This window comes from Panthera leo, chromosome A2 (genome assembly GCF_018350215.1).
Source record: "Panthera leo isolate Ple1 chromosome A2, P.leo_Ple1_pat1.1, whole genome shotgun sequence".
Lineage (NCBI taxonomy): Eukaryota > Metazoa > Chordata > Mammalia > Carnivora > Felidae > Panthera > Panthera leo.
The window spans coordinates 120,280,471-120,301,596 of record NC_056680.1 but is presented as its reverse complement, the minus strand read 5'-3'; the positions used below and the strand labels follow the sequence as shown (position 1 = coordinate 120,301,596).

Genomic DNA, 21,126 nt, shown 5'->3' with positions numbered 1-21,126 from the left:
TTTATTTATTCACTCTGAGAGAGACAGTGCAAGTAGGGGAGGGACAGCGAACCCCAAGCAGGCTCCCTATTGTCAGCGCAAAGCCCGATGTGGGAATCGAACTCACAAACTGTAAGATCATGACTTGAGCTGAAGTCGGACACCGAACCGACTGAGCCAGCCAGGCACCCCTTCTCTCACTGTTTTAAAATTTAAATTCTAGTTAGTAGCATACAGTGCAATATTGGTTTCAGGAGTAGAATTCAGCGATTCATCACATACAACACCCAGAGCTCGTCACAAGTGCCCTCCTTAGCACCCACCACCCATCTAGCCCATCTCCCACCCACCTCCCTCCATCAGCCCATTTGTTCTCTATCATTAAGAGTCTCTTGTGGTTTAGGGGCGCCTGGGTGGCTCAGTTGGTTGAGCGTCCGACTTCAGCTCAGGTCTCGATCTCGCGGTCCGTGAGTTTGAGCCCCGCGTCGGGCTCTGTGCTGACCGCTCAGAGCCTGGAGCCTGCTTCGGATTCTGTGTCTCCCTCTCTCTCTGCCCCTCCCCTGCTCGTGCTCTGTTTCTCTCTCTCTCTCTCTCAAAAATAAAACATTGAAAAAAAAGTCTCTTGTGGTTTGTTTCCCTCTCTTCTTTTTCTTCCCCCTTCCTGTAAGTCCATCTGTTTCTTAAATTCCACATATGAGTGAAATCTTACAGTATTTGTCTTTCTCTTTTTCACTTAGCATAAAAACATTCCAGTTCCATCCACGTGGCTGCAAATGGCGAGACTTCATTCCCATTGATGGCTGAGTAATAGTCCAATATGTGTGTGTGTGTGTGTGTGTGTGTGTGTGTGTACATACATATACACCACATCTTCTTTATCCATTCATTAGTCGATGGACATTTGGGCTCTCTCCATAGTTTGGCTATCGACAACAGGTTTCTTCGCTGTGGGGGTGAGGGAAACTTTCATTATGATATTGCCTCCTTCAGTGTGGGGGGCGGGGGAGGCAAAAAAGAGAGGGGGACGGGGACAAGCAGAGTCTACAAAGTTGTTAGGCAGGAAGGTACCGGGTGCCAAGTGGCACGTTTAGCCTTTTGGGCAGGACGGCTGAGGAAGGACCAGATGACCCCGCTCCTTTGGACCGTGCGTTCAGGGGTGTCCACGGACAGTCAAACGGACTGTGCTCAAGTAAAGCCCCAAAGGGCGGCAGAAGGCTGCTCATCTTTTGGTGCTCGTCTTTCCGGAGAGACGACACAGGGCAGGGGCTGGTGATAGGTTGGCCAAGGGGAAACGACTCAAAGCCACGGACGAGGCTGTTCTAAGATGAAGGCGGAAAGACTCCCCCGTGGTTTTCCCGACTACAAACAGAAAGCAGCCGCAGGAGTTGATCAGATTACCACCTGTTTTCAGGGAGATGACGTGGAAGTTTACCTACTTGACGACCCTGTGGCCTCTGGGTACGTGTTACTTCGACCAGTACTTCCATGAGCAACGAGGCCTTTTCCTGTGTCTTACTTCTAAACGCAAAGGTCCCTTACGTAAAGCTGACAGATATATAGCAGCAGTGGGAGGAACCACACTCTTGAGTGGAGGAGGAGAGGGTGGAACTTTCCCACTGAAGTCCGCAGTTCTTCCTTGTGGTCTGGAACAGTCCTGGACTCATCGAACTTGGGGCACGTCGGGGCTGAGGGAAAGGCAACCGCGTGCACTTCACCTTCACTAACCCTGACAAGGTGCCTCCCACCCGCCTCTCCCCGGGGTCAAAGAGACCCACACAGAAACCTCGCCACCAGCTGGTGCCCTACCAGTCCAGGCCTCCTCTCCTTGGGAGCACATCCCTGCCGGAGATGTAGGCTGTGCTCTAGAAAGGAACCCTGCAGATCCAACGGCGACGGCTGATCAAGTCTGCGTGTCTCTGTGACAAGCAGCAGCTAACTCTGAAAGAAAATGTTCAAACAATCCAGTTGTCTTCAGCTATGCATCTGGATTTTTCTGGACTGCGATCCCCCCCGCCGCCCCCTACCCCGTTTACATGTCGCTGCCTGGTTGCCAAAATCCAGCCCTGGCTTCTTGGTAGAGAAAAACAGCAAAACAAGTCCTGGCGGGAGAGACCACCTTCTCGAACAGTTAGGCCAATTCTGCCCGTACAGTGCTCACCATCAAAGAGAACACGCACAGAAAGAAAAGCAGGTGGAAGGCTAATGAACGGAACCCCTGGGAGGAAACTAGCCGCAAAGTGAGTATCATTTGCTAATAGATGTTGTTGTTGTTGTTGTTTTCTGGTTAAGACTTGGGGCGGGGGGGGGGGGGGGGTTCAAGTTTTACAAAAATCTTGCCTACTTTGATACCTCTGCTTAGATGCCGAACAGGCATGTTCAAATACTGCTACGCCCCAAATTGAGCTCCTGGTCGCATGGCCCCCCAGCCTTCCCTTCTGCATCCTCCCCAATCTCAGTAAATGACAGCGCCACTCCCTTCCCTGCGCGGGCAAGGACCTGTGGGTCACCCCTGCCCTCTCTTTTTCCCACACCCACTTCTGTTCCGCCAGCAAGTCCCATCGGGTCTACTTTCAAGGTCACCTCTAGAGTCTGGGCCCTTCATTCCGCCTTTGCCGTGATCACCCCGGTCCAACCCCTTATCCTGTCACCGCACGACAGCAATGGGCTCCTCGCCCGTCCCCCCTGTTCCCACCTGCCCCTTACAGCCTATTCTCAGCTGGTCAGAGGGGCAGAGGGGGCTTTTCAAAATGCAAAGTCGGGTCCCTCTTGCGCTCAAACTCCTCCAATGGCTCCCCACGACACTGGAGTAAAACCCGAACCCTCTGTGACCTGCAAACCCCAGAAATTCCTCAGGCTCCTCTCCGACTCCTCCCCACCCTTCCCACGTGGGCCACACCACCTCCCCCTCTCCTTGTCCCCCGAACACTGATATTCACCCCATCCACCACGGCCTCCCGGCCTTCGTGCTTGCTGTTCTGTCTACCTGGAAAGCTTTCCTCTGGATTTTCTCCTGTTCACACTTCAAGTTTTACTCAAATGTGAATGTCTTTGCAAAGCCTCCCCTGCTCCCCTGATTTAAAAAAAAAAAAAAAAAAAATCCGAGTACCTCTGACGCTTCTTACCTCCTTTCCCTGACTTACCTACTTTTTCTCCTTGGCACTTATCACTAATACATTATGTGCTGGACTTCTTTATCTTTCCCCCCACCGCTGCTAGAATATAAGGATAAGATTTTCATCTGTTTGAGTCGAGTGTTAGGACCAGAGCAGTCAGGTACTCAGTAAATATATACTGCACGATTGAGGGCTACATCAGTACTTTTCAGTCACGCGTCTATCCTGAGTGAGCCAAACAGGCTTAGAAAATGAAGAACCAAAAAATGGACTGCCTGGGCAAATGGTACACATCAGACACAGTGACCGAAGCCACTGAAATTCTAGTTCTTGTAATGGTGGATGAGTGGTTGGGGCCCAACTCTTCCTCAGAGAAAAAAGCTGGAATAAAGACGAAAAATGCCTTCTTAAATACACGGAAGAATTAGAACCTAGAGAGATAAACATAAAAGCTGCTTTTGTCCCGCGGGCATCTGTGGACCTGTAAGAAACGGCTAGCAACTTTTCTGCATTCCTGGCCTGCTATAACAGCTAGGGAGGCCGAAGTCAAACCCTGGGTCTTCCAAAGGAGCAGGCTATGACGAACCATCCCCACTTTGAGCTGAGGTCTCAAAGACCTGTTATGGTCAGAATGCCTGTGTCCCTGCAAAGGTCAGGTGTTGAAATCCTAACCCTTGAGGTGACAGATTAGGAGGTGGGGACTTTGGGAGGTGATGAGGTCACGAATGCGGAGCCCTCATGAATGGGATCGGTGCCCTGATAAATAGGCCCTAGAGAGATCTCCCTCTCCTTCCACCATGTGAGGTTACAGCCAAAAGCAGCTGTCTGTCTAGGAAGTGGGCCCTTACCAGACACCAAGTCTGCTGGCACCTTGACCTTGGACTTCCCGGCCTCCACACCTGTGAGAAATACATGTCTGTTGTCTACAAGGCACCCAGGTTCCGGTATTTTGTTACCGCGGTCTACATGGACTACAACAGCCCTCGAACTAGAAACAACCAGAGTTGCTGGCCTTTCATCACCTGGAGAGTTCCAAGAACTACAAATCTCGCATTGCTTGAAGGTGGTCTCACGTGATAGGACCCCCAAGCCCTGGCAGAAACAGATCAAAATCCTCTCTGGAGGAAGGTGCCATCACCTCAGGCCTCAATGTATTCCTTTTTTTTTTTTCCCCCCTAACATTTATTTATTGTTCAGAGACAGAGACAGAGCATGAGCAGGGGAGGGGCAGAGAGAGAGGGAGACACAGAATCGGAAACAGGCTCCAGGCTCTGAGCTGTCAGCACAGAGCCCGACGCGGGGCTCGAACCCACGGACCGCGAGATCACGACCTGAGCCGAAGTCGGAGGCTCAACCGACTGAGCCACCCAGGCGCCCCGGGCCTCAATGTATTCCTATATACAAGTTTTCAAATACGATAACCAGCACACAGAATCCAACACACTAGGAAACCAGATACCAAGAGTGACAGCCAGTTGACCAAAGATGGCCAAACTGACTCACAAGCCTTGAGATGCTGGAATGTCAGACGTGGTCTATGACGCAGCCATGCGATCGGGCCTGCTACGCTCAGGGAACTGAAAGGCAAGCTTGAAAACTGCAGCCGAGGAGTAGACACTATTTTAAAAGAATTGGAAAAAAAAAAAAAATCCAGAGCAAATACCATGGAAGGTGTAGCATATTCACAGTGGGCTGAGATGCGGAACTCAGAGGACTTGTCATCACAACAGTAATCTGACTTTATCCTCCAATAAAGATAAAGGGAAATAGGTAATCTTCAAAACAGGGGTGAGAATTCACTTCACATGTTTTCAGCGGGAACAAAACCAAACTGTCAGCTAGCAGGAATAGACAGATTCCTAAATCCTGTGTTGGAGCTCGGGGGAGGAAGCAAGCTCTCTACAAGAGAGTTTATCAGAAGAGAAAAGACCAGAGCCAGTATCCAATGTCCTCCTTCTCCAACCCTATAGATATGGAGGCACATCCTGTATACAGCCTTCTGGCAGCCCCCCAAATCTAGACCCCCCCCACCACGGACGAGAACCTCCATAGCTTCCACAAATTGTGACCTTAAGTCTACTGGACAAGAGCAGGAATACTCAGAAGTCTCATAGAGGCTCTGTCTGCTTCCCACCCTATCAGAGACTCTTCACTCAAGTGATGCTAGAAATAACCATCATTCCTGCAACCAACAGCTGTGTCACATCCCGTTCCCCCCTCCCTCTCCGCCCTCACCCTCCCTCCCCGAGCTGCTATCTTTAAGCCACAAAGCAGACAAGAGAAAAACAATTAGTCACCCCCAGGCCTTGCCCACTTTCCCCACCACCCGTGTTATTCCCAGCACAATCACTGCAGAAAAGAAGCCGGCTCTGGAAGCCAAACAGGCACCTACAGGTCTGAAAGACTTGAAGACTTTTTCCAAGACTTCGTGGAGCGTCTTCTTGCCGCAGGAGGAGATGTAGTCCTGTGCTAGCTGCAAGAAGGGCAGGCAGTCCTCGCTCTCACTCCACACGTGCTGCGCGCCCACAGGCGAGGGAGAGGAGAGAACAAAGACACACAGTCATTATTACACTCGGTGTGAAATACAGACAGCCAAAAAGATTTTTTTTTTTTTTTTTTTTTTTTTTTTTTTTTTTGCATTCCATAAATTGGAAGGCCTCTGTTCCAGGGTAAAATTCCCACGTTCGTTCTCGATTTGCTCGCATTGAAGGGGACGAGAAAATGCCTACCCTACGGGAAACCCCCATGCTTTCGGTCCATAGTCTCACCTGCTCAATTCGCCATCAGATCCGCTGGGGCGTAGCAAAAAAAAGCAGTGGGATCCATACCCACTCCCCCACCCCTGCCCCACCCAACCATTTCCATAGCCCTTCTAGGGCTGGGGAAGGAGGGTTTTAAAGCAGCAGGGAGGAGAAACCAAGGGTTTGCATGATCCTTGGCTTTGCCTTCAGCTGTGGCTGAAGGATTAATTAAGCATAATCTGTAACCATTGACTTGCAATGAAACATTCTTTACCCAGAGCAGCCTGCAGAGTGGGGGTGATGGTAAATTTACTTCCAAATGAAATGAATTTAAAATCAACAACAACAAAAGAGAATGAAACAAAAGGACTTTAAAAGAACACACAGAGGGGCGCCTGGGTGGCTCAGTCAGTTGAGCGTCCTGCTCTGGCTCAGGGCATGATCTCACGGTTCGTGAGTTCGAGCCCCGCGTCGGGCTCTGTGCTGACAGCTCGGAGCCTGGAGCCTGCTTCGAATTCTGTGTCTCCCTCTCTCTCTGCCCCTCCCCTGCTCACGCTCTGTCTCTGTCTCTCTCAAAAACAAACAAACATTAAAAAAAAAAATTAAAAGAACACGCAGAAAAGCCACCACTCCATCACTGGGAAGCAAAGGCTTTCGGAAAGCTCACCTTCTCTTAGGATGCATTAAGGCAGCATTGCTTCACAATGTCAACATGCACCAAGGACCTGGTTTTAGGTTTTACTTTTTCTTAAGGCTAGACACGGTATATTGGTTTTGTTTGTTTGTTTGTTTTCCCATGTGAGGACACTTGTTTTTGCACCTCTTTAAGACGAGATAAGTCTCTCCCATAAATGTTCAAGGATCTGGAATGAGCCCAAGAAACAGGCTGAGAGATCTGGGGGCAGAAGCCCCCCCCTGCTCTGCACATCTGAGCTGGGGAGAGGCACTGGGCCACTAGGGTAACATCAGGGTGTCTAACCAAGAGTCACTGTTTAGAGGGGCCCGATCAATGACAGTGCAGAGGCATGGGAGAGAGGAAGACGTCCGGAAGTTAAAGCAAGAGCAGAAACGAGGCAGCAGGAGACAAGATCTATTTGGAGAAATGGTCCACGTCTAGCACACACTGGCTCCCTTCCATTAATATAATGATTAGGGCATCACCCCAGAGAGTTCCATGTCAATCACTCAAGAAACATTTTACCCCCTTCCTTTTCATTGGAGCATTTCTAAGGACTGGACCTATAGACTTAACTGCTCAGATCCAAGAGACTAACTAGACGCTAATGTGCCCTTTCCACTCCAATTATCTGTGTTTCACAGATGGAAAGGTCCATTTCTGACACATGCTGCTTGAATTCCAGCAGACTTCTAGAGGAGCTTCTGGCTCAACCTAGCGAAGACAACTTCTGGCTTCTCTAACTTTAGAGCACAGCTCAAACATGAGTCCCTATGAATTAGAGACCCTTAAGAGTTGCTGAGCAGCTGAAATGCCATTTATGTAATGGTAGTTTCTTACATTGTATGAAAGGACAAGTACAAAGTGCTTTTATAGCCATTATCACACTTGGTTCTTAATCAGTAGGGATTCAGCAAGAACAATAAAGTCCTACTTTAATGTAAGTTCTGCTCAGCACCCATTTTCATACTCAAGTTTTTAAAAGTTCCAGCATATTTAAAATTCTTATCCAAGTTAAAGATGGGATTAACATCTAGGTGAAGATGAGAAAAAAAAGTAAGAAGTTTCTTAAGTCCCTGGCTGGCACGCAGTGGGCGTGCAATAAATGGTGGCTGGGAGTGTCCTCTTTCCCCTTCTGTGTCGGCAGGAGAATGGGGAGGAAGGGGTAGGGCTGGGCTTTCCATGTGCCACAAGTCTAAGGGCCCCCACTGAGCAAATGAGACACCCAGTGTGACCTCACTGAGAACACTCCCCAAAGCAACCTGGATTATTGTTAATTCAGAAATAGTGTATCTATGAAAACCTTGTATACCTATTTTCTAAAATACATTTGGACCTTAAATTACAAAGTAAACTAAGGAAAGTGTGATCACTCAAGCAACAGAATTGCACCGTATCCACTACTGCTTGGAAATCAGACAGATTCTTTAAGTGTTTCTAGGGCATTTTTTAACATATAACGTTTATTTATTTTTGAGAGAGAGAGCTTATGTGCTTACGAGTGGGGGAGGGGCAGAGAGAGATGGGGACAGAGGATCTGAAGCTGTCTGGGCTACTAGCACAGAGCCCCATGCGAGGCTCGAACTCATGAACTGTGAGATCATGACCTGAGCTGAAGTCGGACGCTTAACTGACTGAGCCACCCAGGTGCCCCTGAGTGTTTCTAGGGCATTTCTAACCTCGTGAGGAGAGTGTTCGTGCCACAATTTTCATGACTCCGCTTTTGGAGCTATTGACTTATGAGTATATTTTGGGGAAGGAAGACCTAACACCTGCCGGAAGAGCCTTCTGTCCAGGCGGCCTAAATTTACTTCATTTGGCTGTCTAATTCACCCTGGATTCTCAGTCATGTTGGTTTTGGGGGCTTAAACAAGTTTTAACCGAATCTCCGCCCATACGATAACGTGAGGCTGCACGGGGTTTGAAATCGGATAGACCCACGTGTACATGGGTGCTCAGAGGACATCGTTTATTAAATGCTAATTGGTTCAGACCCATGGTATCTCATAACAAAAAGTATTGCTGTATTTATTGCAACTGTTTCCTTCCACATTTAAGGCAGTTCTCAAAAATCCATAAAAAACAAGGTAAGATGAACTAAAAAATGAGTCCGTAGTTAGGAAAACGACGGGAGGAAAAGTATATAAAACCAAGTGAGATTAGGACAAACAGGGCCAGGTCAACGGACCTGGCCACCTGTTGCGGATGGGACACAGTTGTCGCTGTAGCTTACTACAGGCCTGTGCAATCAGTGTCCCACGGCAGTGTCCCCAGATAAAATAGATGTGCTCTTCAGAGCTATTAGGCAACGATGGTAATCTCTGAGGAAGAAGAGAAGGGCCCGTTCTAAAACCAGGAGACAGCAGAGAGACTGGTGGCTGGGCAGACGCTCCTGAAAACAGATTCTGGGGTCTAGTCTTAAACAAAGACAAGTGGATGACTGGAGACCCGGAATCCCGCACCCCAGGGCGTGACCAACAATGACTTCAACTTGGATATTGAACCAAACGGCCACTTTGGCCATGAAAAAAACCATAGCAGGGGTCAGAGAACCTGTGGCTTTGAACAATATAACTCCCTGGCAGATAATGAATCTGGATACAGAATGTACTGACTTTCTAACTGTGTAGTGAGAGCCAGGGTGCCTGTTAGAATAGGAGGAATGCCAAGAGAAGGCTTCCAAAAGAGACGCCAGCGGTGGTCCTGTGGCTTCAGCCAAGTATCACGACACCCCCCCGCCCGCACCCCCCGACTTATTAAAACACAAGTGTGGGGGCGGGGGGGGGGGGTGGCACCAAGAACCTGCAGTTCCAGCAAGTTCCCAGGTGAAGCTCATACTGCTGGTTCTGAGAACACACTTTGAGAACCAGAACTTTGACTCATCACATTTGGGGAAAGAGGGGCAAAGGTGGAAATCCCTGGTGAGAACTTTGATTTTAAAACAAGCCATCCGTGGCCCTTCTTTCTGTCATTAAGTTGGACCAGAGGTTATCATCAAAGCTTGTCCAGCGTAAGACAATTCAATCCGACAGGTATTCAATCCGACAGGTATCTTTTGGGGCACAGCCTGTGCTCCTATTGTTCTAACACCTGGGGAGATGGCATGTGGCTTCCTGGGGCTGCGGCACAGTGGGGGATCCCGGGGGGGGGGGGCGGGCAAAGAACGCACCTGTTTCTCCTCCCTGGACTCAGTTATCTGAGTCAAAGGGCCATTCGAGGGCCGAAGGGCCTCACTCTTGCTGCGTGGGTTTTCCGCCATCATTAGGACCAGGGAGTCCATTCTGAGTTGGGGCGTCCTAACCCAAAACTCCACGCTGTCCATCGAAGAGATGGTGGGAGAGAGGAGGTACAAGCTGTCTCATGCCCCCGATAGGATTCTGCCCAGGGTAAGAAGAGTGCGTGGCCAGGCCTACGACCTGCTCCGTGTGCCAAGCACTGAGATGTGCTGCTGGGGAGGAAACTGAGGCTCAGAGAGGTTAAGCAACGCGTCTGTGGTCACATGGGGAGCAAGGGGCAAAGCCAAGACGTCAACGGCGGTGTGCACGCCTTCAACCTGAGCCTCAGCTCCCTCCTTTGTAAGTCACAGAAAATACCACTCCTCACAGGGTAGTCATAAAGATGACAGGAGATCACCCGTAGACTGCCTCTCATTTAGCAGGAGCCCACAGTGCTTATTCCCAACTGTTTAAACTCATGGGAGCGTGACTTTACCCTCCTCAGGATTACCGCTCCGTGAATATACTAAGGACATGCATACTTTTTCCCTGAAAAAAAAAAATCCCTCTATGTGAATGATGCACAGCCACTGTGGAAGGCTTTACAGTTGGTTACCACTCTTCCTCATTGGCTCCTCACAATAATGTAATACGCATAGGATTATCCTCATTTGACACAGGAGGAAACGGAGGGTAGAGTCTAAATTAGACATGAAGGTGCTTTTTTCCCCCCATATGAAATGATGCAATCTCATGTAGAAAAGTTATATTGTTTTGCTCCAAAGTGAAAAGGTTGTTCTTTGGTCACACAGGTAAGAAGAGGGACAGGCCCAGGACAAAAATCGGGGAGGAATATATATAAATAACAAGCATAGACATACGTATAAAATTAAATCTCGTGGTCCTTCTATAAATAAAGCTTTTCTTCTTTAATAGAATGACAACCGCTGTCTTGGTTTTTATACTGAGGAGAGATTAAACTATACAAAATTTTAAATCCAAACATGTTTTTGATGGGTTGGCAGAAAAAAAAAAAAACAGGACAATAAGGCAGCTCATCCCTTCTCCAGGCACCGGGGAGGGGCAGGGCTGTGCTCTTTGTTTAGAGTTCTTGCTCCTGGCCTAGGACAAGGGGGGAGAGCCGCTGGGGCTGCCAGGGCCAGGAGAGGGTGCACACACGTCCCTCAGTCCGGCTGCTATGTGAGCGGGTGCCAACACCCCACTCCTCGAACCTGACGAAGCCCTCAGGTCCTTCTGGGTTGGCAGAAGGTAGCACACCACGCTCTCGGCCCCCTCCCTGTCACATCTGTAGAGCCAGGCAGGGTTGGCTCTGTCCCTGAAGGCCCAACACAGAGGGCAAAGGCAGCTGCATTTTATCCCAGGATCTGACCTTGTGTGCTGTCCACAGAGAGAAGCCTGAATCAGGGCAGCAGTTTGGAAAGGGACAGTGTGAACAGAATGGCCTGTGAGCTGAGAAGAGGGAACAGTGCACAAGGGACCCAGGAGCTGCCAAAGTGGAGGGAAAACAAAAGGAAGTCCTTGTTCCCAAGGCCTCTGGAGATCCTGGCTTGATCCTGCCTGCGGGACATGCCTCATGGTGCAAATGACAAGCCTCTGGACTTGAGCTTCAGTCCTGCCTGTCGCTTCTTAGTGCTATAGTCCTGGACAGATTCCTTAAACGGAGCCTCGGTTTCCCAGCCTACAAAATGGGGATAATACCTAAGTCATAGACTTTTTGTGAGGCCCAGTAGGAAGCTGCCCTTGAACCCACAGTCTGAATGTCACCCCTGGGATGCTGTGTCTTCAGGACAGGGCCGTGGATTCAAGTTGCTCTACCATTTATTAGTTATTATTCAGAGGAAAAGTTAGTACACCTTGCTGGGTATCAGTTTCTCCATCTGTAAGATGGGGAAAATTACAGAGAGGGCCTTGTGAAATTACCAAGATTAACTAAGTACATATACACAAAGTACACAGAACTGTGTCTGCTATATAGTAAATTACACAAGTGGCAGTTACTGTTCTTTGAAGCTGTCATTCTTGAAGTTTAACATCTGTCTTCTTCAATATCATTCACTCATTCATTCTTACAAACGTGGACGGAGCACCTACCACATAACCGACGCTGCTCCAAGTTCTGGGATACAGTGCTAAAGACAGAAAATGCCACTGCGCTTCTGAAGCTTATTTTCTCCCTCCTCATGGGGGGCGGGCAGAAAATACACAATGTCAAGTACTAATGAATGCTATGATTTGAATAAAAGAGGGTGAGGTGAAGGAACGTGTGGCCAGGAAGTCGTCTCTCAGGCCTGAACAGCATAAAGGAGCTACCCATGTAAAGAGGTGGGGGCAGAATGTTCTAGGCAGAGGGGACAGCAAATGCAAAGGCCCTGAGGCAGAAATGAGCTTGGCATGTCTGAGGACCAGAAAAGCCATTGTGGCAGGAACACAGTAATCAAGGAGGAAGAATGGTCCAAGATGAGGTCAGAGGGGTGGCAGGAGACACATCACGTAGGCGCTTGAAGCCAGGGCAAGGCTCAAGTTTTACCGTGAAAGTTATAGGAAGTCAGTTTAGGTGAGGTGGGGAGTCATAGATCATGACCTGGATTATATTTGAAATCCAGAGTGACTGCTGTGTGGAGACTGCCAGAGAGGTATTAATATCACCACCCCTATTTTAGGCACTGGGAAGGTACTAATGTTATCATCCCTCATTTCCAGATGTGGAAATCATGGCATAGAGGGATTAAATAACTTTCCCCAATGCACACAGTTAGACATTGTGGGCTGGGGTGCGAACCCAAGTAGCCTGACCCGAGACCTTTGCACCCCTGACCACTATGCTACACTGCTTCTCAGATGGGTACAATGGCCCCAGGAAAGTGAGGGCAGACATCCTATTCTAGGAGGCCCTGGCCTGGTGAGCAAAGTGAGCCCTCAATAAATGTTTGATGAATGAATGAATGAATGAATGAATGAATAAATCATGTGAAAACACTTGTAAATTGAGAAACGCTATGTAAATATTCTTAATGTTAATCTTTTGGATTAGAGGAGTTCCATTTATCTCAAATTTCTTCTAATGCTTATCAGATTTTCCTGGGAAAAGGAAAAGGACAGAGGTAGGACATTTACTTCATGCCTCAGTCCCTTTAACTAGGGGCAAACAGCAGCTTGACCAACCTGGTCTGGGGCAAACGTGAGGAGAGATCTGGGCTAAGAAAACTCTGGTGGTTGGCACCCTGTCTGTTATGGCCTCCAGAAACTTTAAAAATGTTCCAGTATTGAGGTGCCTGGGTGGCTCAGTCAGTTAAGCATCCAATTCTTTTCTGCTCAGGTCATGATCTCACAGTCACGAGATTGAGCCCGGAGTCAGGCTCGGTGCTGGGCACGGAGCTGGTTTGAGGTTCTCTCTCTCCTTCCTCCTCTGCCCCTCCCCCACTTGCACACCACGCATTCTCTGTCTCCTCCACCCCGCAAAAAAGAAAACAAAAAGAATGTTCCAGTCTACCCAAGGTATTACTTTTCCCTCCTATCTTCTTTCTTATCTATTTCATTTACTTATGAAGAAGCAAATGAAGACGTTCAAGCATTTTACTCATACAGGTGAGGAAACATTTAAAATATGTTATGAGTGGCCTTGAGAAAGGTGTGATATGCATAATGTTTTGCGATGATGGTTCTCTTTGGAGTAATTTCTTTGGGTAGGTCTACTGCAGTTCCAGCAGGAAGGCCATGTGGAACTCTCCCCTATAAAATCCAGAACCTTGAGTGATTCTTGCTCTGTCTCACACAGTAAGGGAGGGGGTTAGACCACTGGCAGACTAGGCTTAGAAGGAACTCCTAACCAAACCCTAACATGGTAGCTAGGTGGACCCTGGTGCCCTTTCCAGCGTATCCCTGGGGCTTTCTCACACGTTCGCAACGGAGTAAATCCCTTTCGAATGATCTCCCATTTTTCTCAATAACAAGTAACACTTTTTTTAACTACAGTTAACCGTGTTCTTGCCTATATTTATAGCTTAGCTGTTCTTCACAAGTAACGGTGATACAGGTGTTCCGATGAACCTCATGTTACAGGCGAGAAAACCGAGGCTTTAAAAAAAAGAGGCAAGCTCTGAACTCCGGGGAAGCCCAGATCTTAGGAGATGGTTACGTGTTTCATCTGTGGGATCATCACCCGGGTGCTGGTATCATGCCCATTGTTTTGATGTGTACACTGGGCTGGGGGGAAGGCATCTGACCGGTCACACAGGCAGGGAACTCAAATCTGGCTGTCACCCAAGGCCATCTCTCTTCTAGTGTCGCACTTTTGGGGCCCAGGTGGCTTCTTCTCGTCCCGCGGGGTTGGGTGCCGGTGGTGGGAAGGGCGTGTCTTACTGTCATGTCGTACACAAGCCCTCACCTCTCCGGGGGCCGAGGAAGGCGGTCTCGCTGTCTCTCTAACTCCTTCGCGAACTTCCCGTGGGTGGCAGGGGCGCGCGGCTGCCGGGGCCTGGGCCCCGCTTTGTCTCACCCCACCTGAGGAGCCGGCGCCAGGCCGCGCCTCGGCGCCGCCCCACCTCGGTCCGCAGGGGCGGCAGCAGCGCCAGCTCTAGGCTCCAGCCGGCGACCACACGGTAACCCGAGCCCACGGCCGCCTCCATCTTACATTTGGGGACCATTATTTTTTTCCCCGTCCTTACAAACCGTTAAAGGAGCGCCATCCTCGCCCGTTCCCCGCACCTCCCACCCCAACTCCTCTGCCCGCCGCATCCCCTTCCTAAACTGCCAGCGCCAAGATCCCAAGTGGGCGCCGGATACAAAGTCGAAGATCTGGACATCACAGTTCCAGGTCCCGGTCCCTGCTAGCACCCGGTGGGGTGGGGGAGGGGAGATTCCTCCCGTCTGGCAAAACCGGGGGCCTTCGCCGGGGCCGCAGCCGCCGCCTCCGCCGGACGGAACCAGCTCGGGCCCCGCACACCTCGCTGGAAGCTCACAGAGGAGCAATGGACGCACAGGAGGAGAGGGGGATAGGCGTGCCCGCGAGCGTGTGTGTGTGTGTGTGTGTGTGTGTGTGTGCCCGCGCGCGCGCACGCGCGTGTGCGTTTTCTAAGATCCGAGGTGTAATTCCGCAAAGAAGGTCCTGGAGATGGGGCATCGCTAGTGTGGACAGAGGCTTTGTGTCCAAACCCGCGGCGCAGGGGATAGCACGGGGGCGGGGGAATCTCCCGGGCGGGGACGAGCGGAGGAGTTGCGTCTGCGCATCGGGAGGGGGACGGGATTCCTCGCCCCGACGGGACGCCCGGCTGTAGGAAGCTCAGGACTCCGGGCCCTGCGGGACGGTCCGCGCTCCCCGGCCCGGGCGGGCGAGCGGCGGGGACCCTCGCCAGAAGCTCCCAGCCGAGCACAGCGCGCGGGCCGCAGGGTCGCGTCCTCGAAACAGCCCGCCCCAGCCCGGCTTCCCGGTCCTAAGGGCGCCCCTGCCCGCCGCTCCCCGCCCCCCCGCCCCCACCAACGCTGACACGGCCGAGCCGGGCGGGTTACGCCCCCACCCCGCGCCCACAGCCTCCCCGGCTTGCGGGAGCTCGGGCGCAGGGAGGCGGCCGCGCGTCCACTCCCGCGCGCTGCAGCCGTCCCTCCCCCCCGGCACTCACAAAATTGTCCCCGCAGCCGTTGTCCGGACACAGCACGTAGAAGGAGACGCCGGGGTCGGCGTAGAAATCCATCCTGCGCTCGGTCTCTTCGGTGGCGATGAGCTCGAAGGGCGTGTTGGAGCACCATTTCTCCGCAACGTCAGCCAGCTGCTGGAAATCCATCCTGGCCCGCCGCGCCCGCCGCTCGCTCAGCCTCCTCGCGCGCCGCCCGCCTCCCGCTCCCTCCGCCGCCCGCCCGCCCTCCTCTCTCCTCGGGCGCCCTCCTCCCGGGCGGGCAGCGCGCGGCTCCGCGGGCTCTCGGGCAGGCGGCGGGGCCGGGCGGCGCGGCTCCCTCCGGTCCCGGGGCTCCTCCCGGCGGGAACTGTTTACATGCTGTGTGTACGGGGTGGGCGGCGGCCTGGACGGCGCGCCGCCGCGCCCGGCTCCGCCCCGCCCCGCCTCCCCGCCCGCCCCTCTCGGCCGGCGCGGCTTGCGGCGGGCGGGGCGGGGCGGGGCGGGGCGGGGCGGACTCCTCGGTACGCCCCCACCACTTTTTTTTCTTTTTTCTTTTTTTACAAGCCAACGCGGAGCATCCCGGAGTCCTCCGGAGCCCGGCACCGCCCCCTACCCGTGACGTCATGCGCCCCAGCCAACCAGCGGAGTCTGACGCCAGCCCGGTGACGTCACAGCGCGGGCCCGAAATCCGCGGCTCGGCCGTGTACAGTGAAGTGGGGAGGGCTTGTAGTCCCCGCCTGCGTTTATCCGGAGTTGGAAGGCCTTGTCGGGAAAAGTATTTTCCCGAAAGCGGTTTAAGCGCAGAGGACGCCCACAGAATTGCAGATAACTTGTACCTTGTCTGAGGCTAGCGATGGAGGAGCTGAGAGAATCCAAGGGAAACGGAGCTTTTCTTGTTCAGAAATCCAAGCTCTGTCCCCTTATTGATGTAAGGAGAAAAAAAAAAAAAAAAATGTTTGTCCTAAATACATTTACCAGACACTGCTATGAGTATCCATTTGATAGGAAGAGGACAGGTTTTGGGTGGGGTTTTTTTTTTGTTTTTTGGTTTTTTTGGGTTGTTTTTTTTTTTTTGCGTTCACATAAAGCTGAGTATTTCTTAGAAATAAGCCTCATAAGACTAGCTTGAATATTATTCAGCCTCAATTCATATTGCATAACATAAAATGACCAACTACTAGTTTGGAGTGGAGCAAGGACGTTTTAAAACAAGCGTACGCAGCCCAACAATTAATTGCACCTGTTGAATGCTCCCTGACTGCCAGGAATGGGGCAGGCATTGCTGGATTGCAAAAAATGTGTCAGAAGGGCCCCCGCCCAGAGGAATTGAATGACGACTAGCAGAGACACGTTGAATAGCATTCATTCTACAAATGTTCAATCAGCTTTTGTCTTTAAAGTTGGTCCTCTGAACCAGACACAGTGCTAGCCCTAGGGATATAAATAAGAATAATGTGTTGTTCCACCCTCAAAGGGCTGGCAGACCAGCTAAGGGAAGCTCATGACACCATCATCCCTCTGAATACACCCTTACCCAACAGAATAAGTGTGATTCTAGAAAATTGTTCTCTGGCATAGTTCTGGGATAGGGATTCTTTTTCCCTTGACTTCCCTTACTGAATCAGAGCTGTATTCCCATACAGAAAGTAGAAACTCCACTTAATCTTTCGGTAAGGGAAGAGGTCAGGATGGTGATCGGCCCAAAGGCATCCCGGGCACTGATCTTTTTCCTGATGGGAGTTGTCTTAACCTTGAAGTTAATGCTCCTGTGTAACAACCTCCTGACTTCAGAATTTCCCAATTCCTTTAAAACATTTTGGTTTAGTGACCTTTGATGGAGCATCTATTGGGTACCAGACACACAAGGCCCAGTTTTTGCCCTCAAGGAATTTGCAGACTGTAAACTAGGCAGGCGATTCCCAAGCTCCATGCCTACTTCGTATACTCACACCTTCTCCCAGTGATTCAAACACTAATGTAGGTATTGCTGTGAGGGATTTTACAGATGTAATTAAGATTTCCAATCAATTGACCTTAAGATAGGGAGATTGCCCTTGCTGGGCCTGGTTTAATCAGGTGACACTTTAAAAAGGACTAGGCTTTTCCCAGAGAGAGAGTCAAAGCATGAGATAGATTCACCATCAGGGAGATTCTCCACTAAATGACCTTGGAGATGGAAGGGGCCATCTGGCAAGGACCACACAGCGGAGTCTAGGAGCTGAGAGCACCCCCAGGCCAGCAGACAGAAAGGAAATGAGACTTCAGTCTGAACTGAATTCTGCCCATGTCCTCCATGAGTTTGAAAGCGGGTTTTCTGCAGAGCCTCCGGGCGAGAAGTCAGCCCTGACCGATGCCATGATGTCAGCCTTGAGAGACCCTGAACAGAGAACTCAGTTAAGTAGTGGCTGTGCAGGAACTTCTCATTTATAGAACTGGGAGCTAATAAATGGGTGTTTTCTTAAGTTGCTAAGTTTGTTCTAGTCTGCTGTGTAGCAGTAGAAAACTAATATACAAGACAATGGAGGAGACACGCATATGAATAAAAACATTCAGTATGCTCTTGTAAATGTTACAAAATGTTGCTTGCTTTCTTTCTTTCTTTCTTTTTAATATGGGAAGCTCAAGATAGAGCAAACTTCTGGTTCTACCATTTAAAACATTATATGCATTAGTGTGGAAGTTCCAAAAATGAAAAGCTTCCTTAAATTTGAGACTAAACTATATAAAATACATAGCTTTTCTTGGAAAGCAGGGAGTTTAGAAAATACATGTGTTTTTAAATCCATCTATGGAGTCGGCTCTAAGTGACGGATGACCATAGTTACAAACATATTTATGTAACAAATACTTTTTGTCAGAAGATGAAAAATTCTCACTATGAAAAGTAGAATTCCGGGTATAAAACAATTGCTTAATGAATTGAATACTGTTGGTTTCCTTAGAAAGACATTGAGTTGGGATGCCTGGCTGTCTTAGTCAGTAGAGCATGTGACTCTCTATCTTGCGGTCGTGAGTTTGAGCCCCACATTAAGTGTAGAGATTATTTTAAAAAGGAAAGGAGGAAGGAAGGAAGGAGGGAGGGAGGGAAGGAAGGCAGTGAGTTAAAAAGCAGAAACTTTGGAATTCTGGGTTGATTCCCACCTCTGGGATTTTAAGTTTTATGGACATTTGCAACTTACTTAATTGCCTGGAGCCTCAATGTTCTCTCCTGAAAAATGGGGACAATAGTGAGACGAATTATGTAAGGTCCTCGTCCCAGAACTTGGTACACAGTATATGCCATGATCACTCTTAATCTGCTTCTGGGAGATGATTTGTAGGAAGATCAGCAGATGAATTTTAAAAGTAAAATTCAGGAGTGACATGAGGGTGGGAGGCTGGTTAGTACTGGTCACTGATGAAGGAAAACCTCATTTTTCCCAAGCACTTAGAGCAGAGTTTCTCAATAGCAGCACTATTGATATTGGGATCTGGGTAATTCTCTCTTGTGGGGAGTTGGCCGTGAGTGTCGTAGGGTCTTTAGCAACATCACTGGCCTCTACCCCACTAGATGCCAGCAGCCTCCCCCCCGCCCCCGCTCCCCTGCCCGAGTCCCCTTAGCCTGTGACAAACAAAATTGTCTCCAGATGTCACCAAATGTTCCCTGGAGAGCAAGCCTGCCCCTTTTTGAGAACTACAGATCTAGAGAGAAAAATCTTCCACAAGTTCTGCTTCGTCCATTCTTATTAACTAATGGAAGGGGTATGCCAATAATGCAATGGGAATTAATTCTGGAAAGTACGTCTACACAACTCGCTCGAACCTTGGCTTTCCTAATGCAACTGGGAAGGTCAGTTGCTTAGACAGAAAGATAATACATCACTCTGCCTCTCTCCCATTTAGACAGAGTCCGGTGAGGCATCCTGTGTAGGGCTGTGTTCAGGCTCCACATACAGGACAGTGGTCTTTCCAGAACTGCAGCCAGGTCTTTTGTGGAGCCTGAGGGTGAAGAAACATTAGGGCCTCCTGAAGCCCCTTTCTTGTTCTGCCCCTGGAAGCAGAAGGAAAATGAAAACATCTCCATTGGTGGGCAGAGAGTTGTGTAGTCTTTGTTGTGTGTAGAGAAATGTCTCTCTCTCTCTCTTTAAAAAAAAAAAAAATTTATGTTTATTTTTTAGAGAGGAGAGAGAGAGCAGGGGAAGTGCAGAGAGAGAGGGAGACGCAGAATCCGGAGCAGGCTCCAGGATCTGAGCTGTCAGCACAGAGCTGGACGTGGGGCTCGAACCCACGAAACAGTGAGATCATGACCTGAGCCGAAGCCGGATGCCCAGCCGACTGAGCCACTCAGGCACCCCTGTTTCTCTTTCTTATACGAATCTAGACTTGGATCTCTCTGAACCACTGTTTGTCTTTGGGAGACGTGCGTTGGTGACAAGAGAAGGCGTATTCAAACCCCATGGTGGCTGGGACGTCTCAGGAGCCCAATTTGGAATTGCTGAGCACAACCTAGATTCTCCCGCTCAAACCGACTCTTCCACCCCCCCCCCCCCCCCCCGCCCCCCCGTTCTAAGTCCTCTGTGGCTTTTAGGAGTAAGACTGACACTAACACGTAATTTTACCTTTTAGTTACTCCCCCATTGTAAGTCCATTCAAGGAGCCCTCCCTCCCCTCTGGCAAATCTGCTTCAGATTCTTTGGTTATGTGGTAGGAGTCGGGCAGAAAGGGGAGCGAGTGGGGCTGGTTCCACATTCACCCTTTGAGCCCATGGCAGTCACATGGTATCTCGAGGCACAGTAGACCCCGAGGTCCAGGAGGTGGTGGCTGGTAGAGATGTGTGTGATATGTCACAGTGGTGATGGCAGAGGTAAACAGAGCCCGGGATCTGGAGAAGCAACACCCAAGAGGGCGACATGGGAGGGATGAGCGCTACCCCCTCTCCTTCCTAAGACACTTAAGAAAGGGGACACCTTGGGGTGCCTGGGTGGCTCAGTCGGTTAAGTGTCTGACTTCGGCTCAGGTCATGATCTCGCGGTCCGTGAGTTCGAGCCCCGCGTCGACAGCTCAGAGCCTGGAGCCCGCTTCGGATTCTGTGTCTCCCTCTCTCTCCGTCCCTCCCCCATCATGCTCTGTCTCTCTCTCTCTCTGTGTCAAAAATAAATAAACATTTAAAAAAATTAAAAAATAAATTAATTAAAATAAAGTTTGAGGAAGCTCTGGGTTACAGAGTTTGGGTGCATTTGTCTTCAAAACATGTCTATCTGATCCAACGCACCTGAAATATTTTCCTTTTATATACATCAAAGAAACCGAAATAGTTTGAGGTTATTTTAAGTTCTTTATTCAAACACTTCAAAATTCTATATAGTTCAATCATTCCCCTCCTTGCCCTGACTTTCATCTAAAATAGTTTCTCATAGGGGCACCTGGGTGGCTCAGTTGGTTAGGCGTCTGACTTAAGCTTGGGTCATGATTTCACGATCCGTGAGTTCGAGCCCCACATCGGGCTTTGTGCCGACAGCTCAGAACCTGGAGCCTGCTTCGGATTCTGTGTCTCCCTCTCTCTCTGCCCCTCTCACACTCATGCTCTGTCTCTTTCTCTCAAAAATAAATAATCATTAAAAAAAATTAAAAAAATAAAATAGTTTCTCATACTTTCTATTTCTTCTTTTTTTCCAAGGAAAACATTTTTTAATGTTTCTATTTATTTTTAAGAGAGAGAGAGACGGGGCGCCTGGGTGGCTCTGTCGGTTAAAGCGTCCAACTTCGGCTCAGGTCATGATCTCACAGTTCGTG

General features: G+C 49.9%; 1 protein-coding gene across 1 annotated transcript in view; it reads right to left on the bottom strand.

Annotated features, from left to right (window-relative positions):
- The window catches only part of MTURN (maturin, neural progenitor differentiation regulator homolog), a 28,875-nt gene extending 13,280 nt beyond the window's left edge, over positions 1 to 15,595 (bottom strand). The window contains exons 1-2 of the mRNA XM_042921300.1: positions 15,361 to 15,595; positions 5,485 to 5,607 (exon numbers count right to left, since the gene is read on the bottom strand). Coding sequence (XP_042777234.1) covers positions 5,485 to 5,607; positions 15,361 to 15,522 — 285 coding nt within the window. The 5' untranslated portion in view covers positions 15,523 to 15,595. The remainder of the gene's footprint in view (positions 1 to 5,484; positions 5,608 to 15,360) is intronic.
- Between the last annotated feature and the right edge of the window lie 5,531 nt (positions 15,596 to 21,126).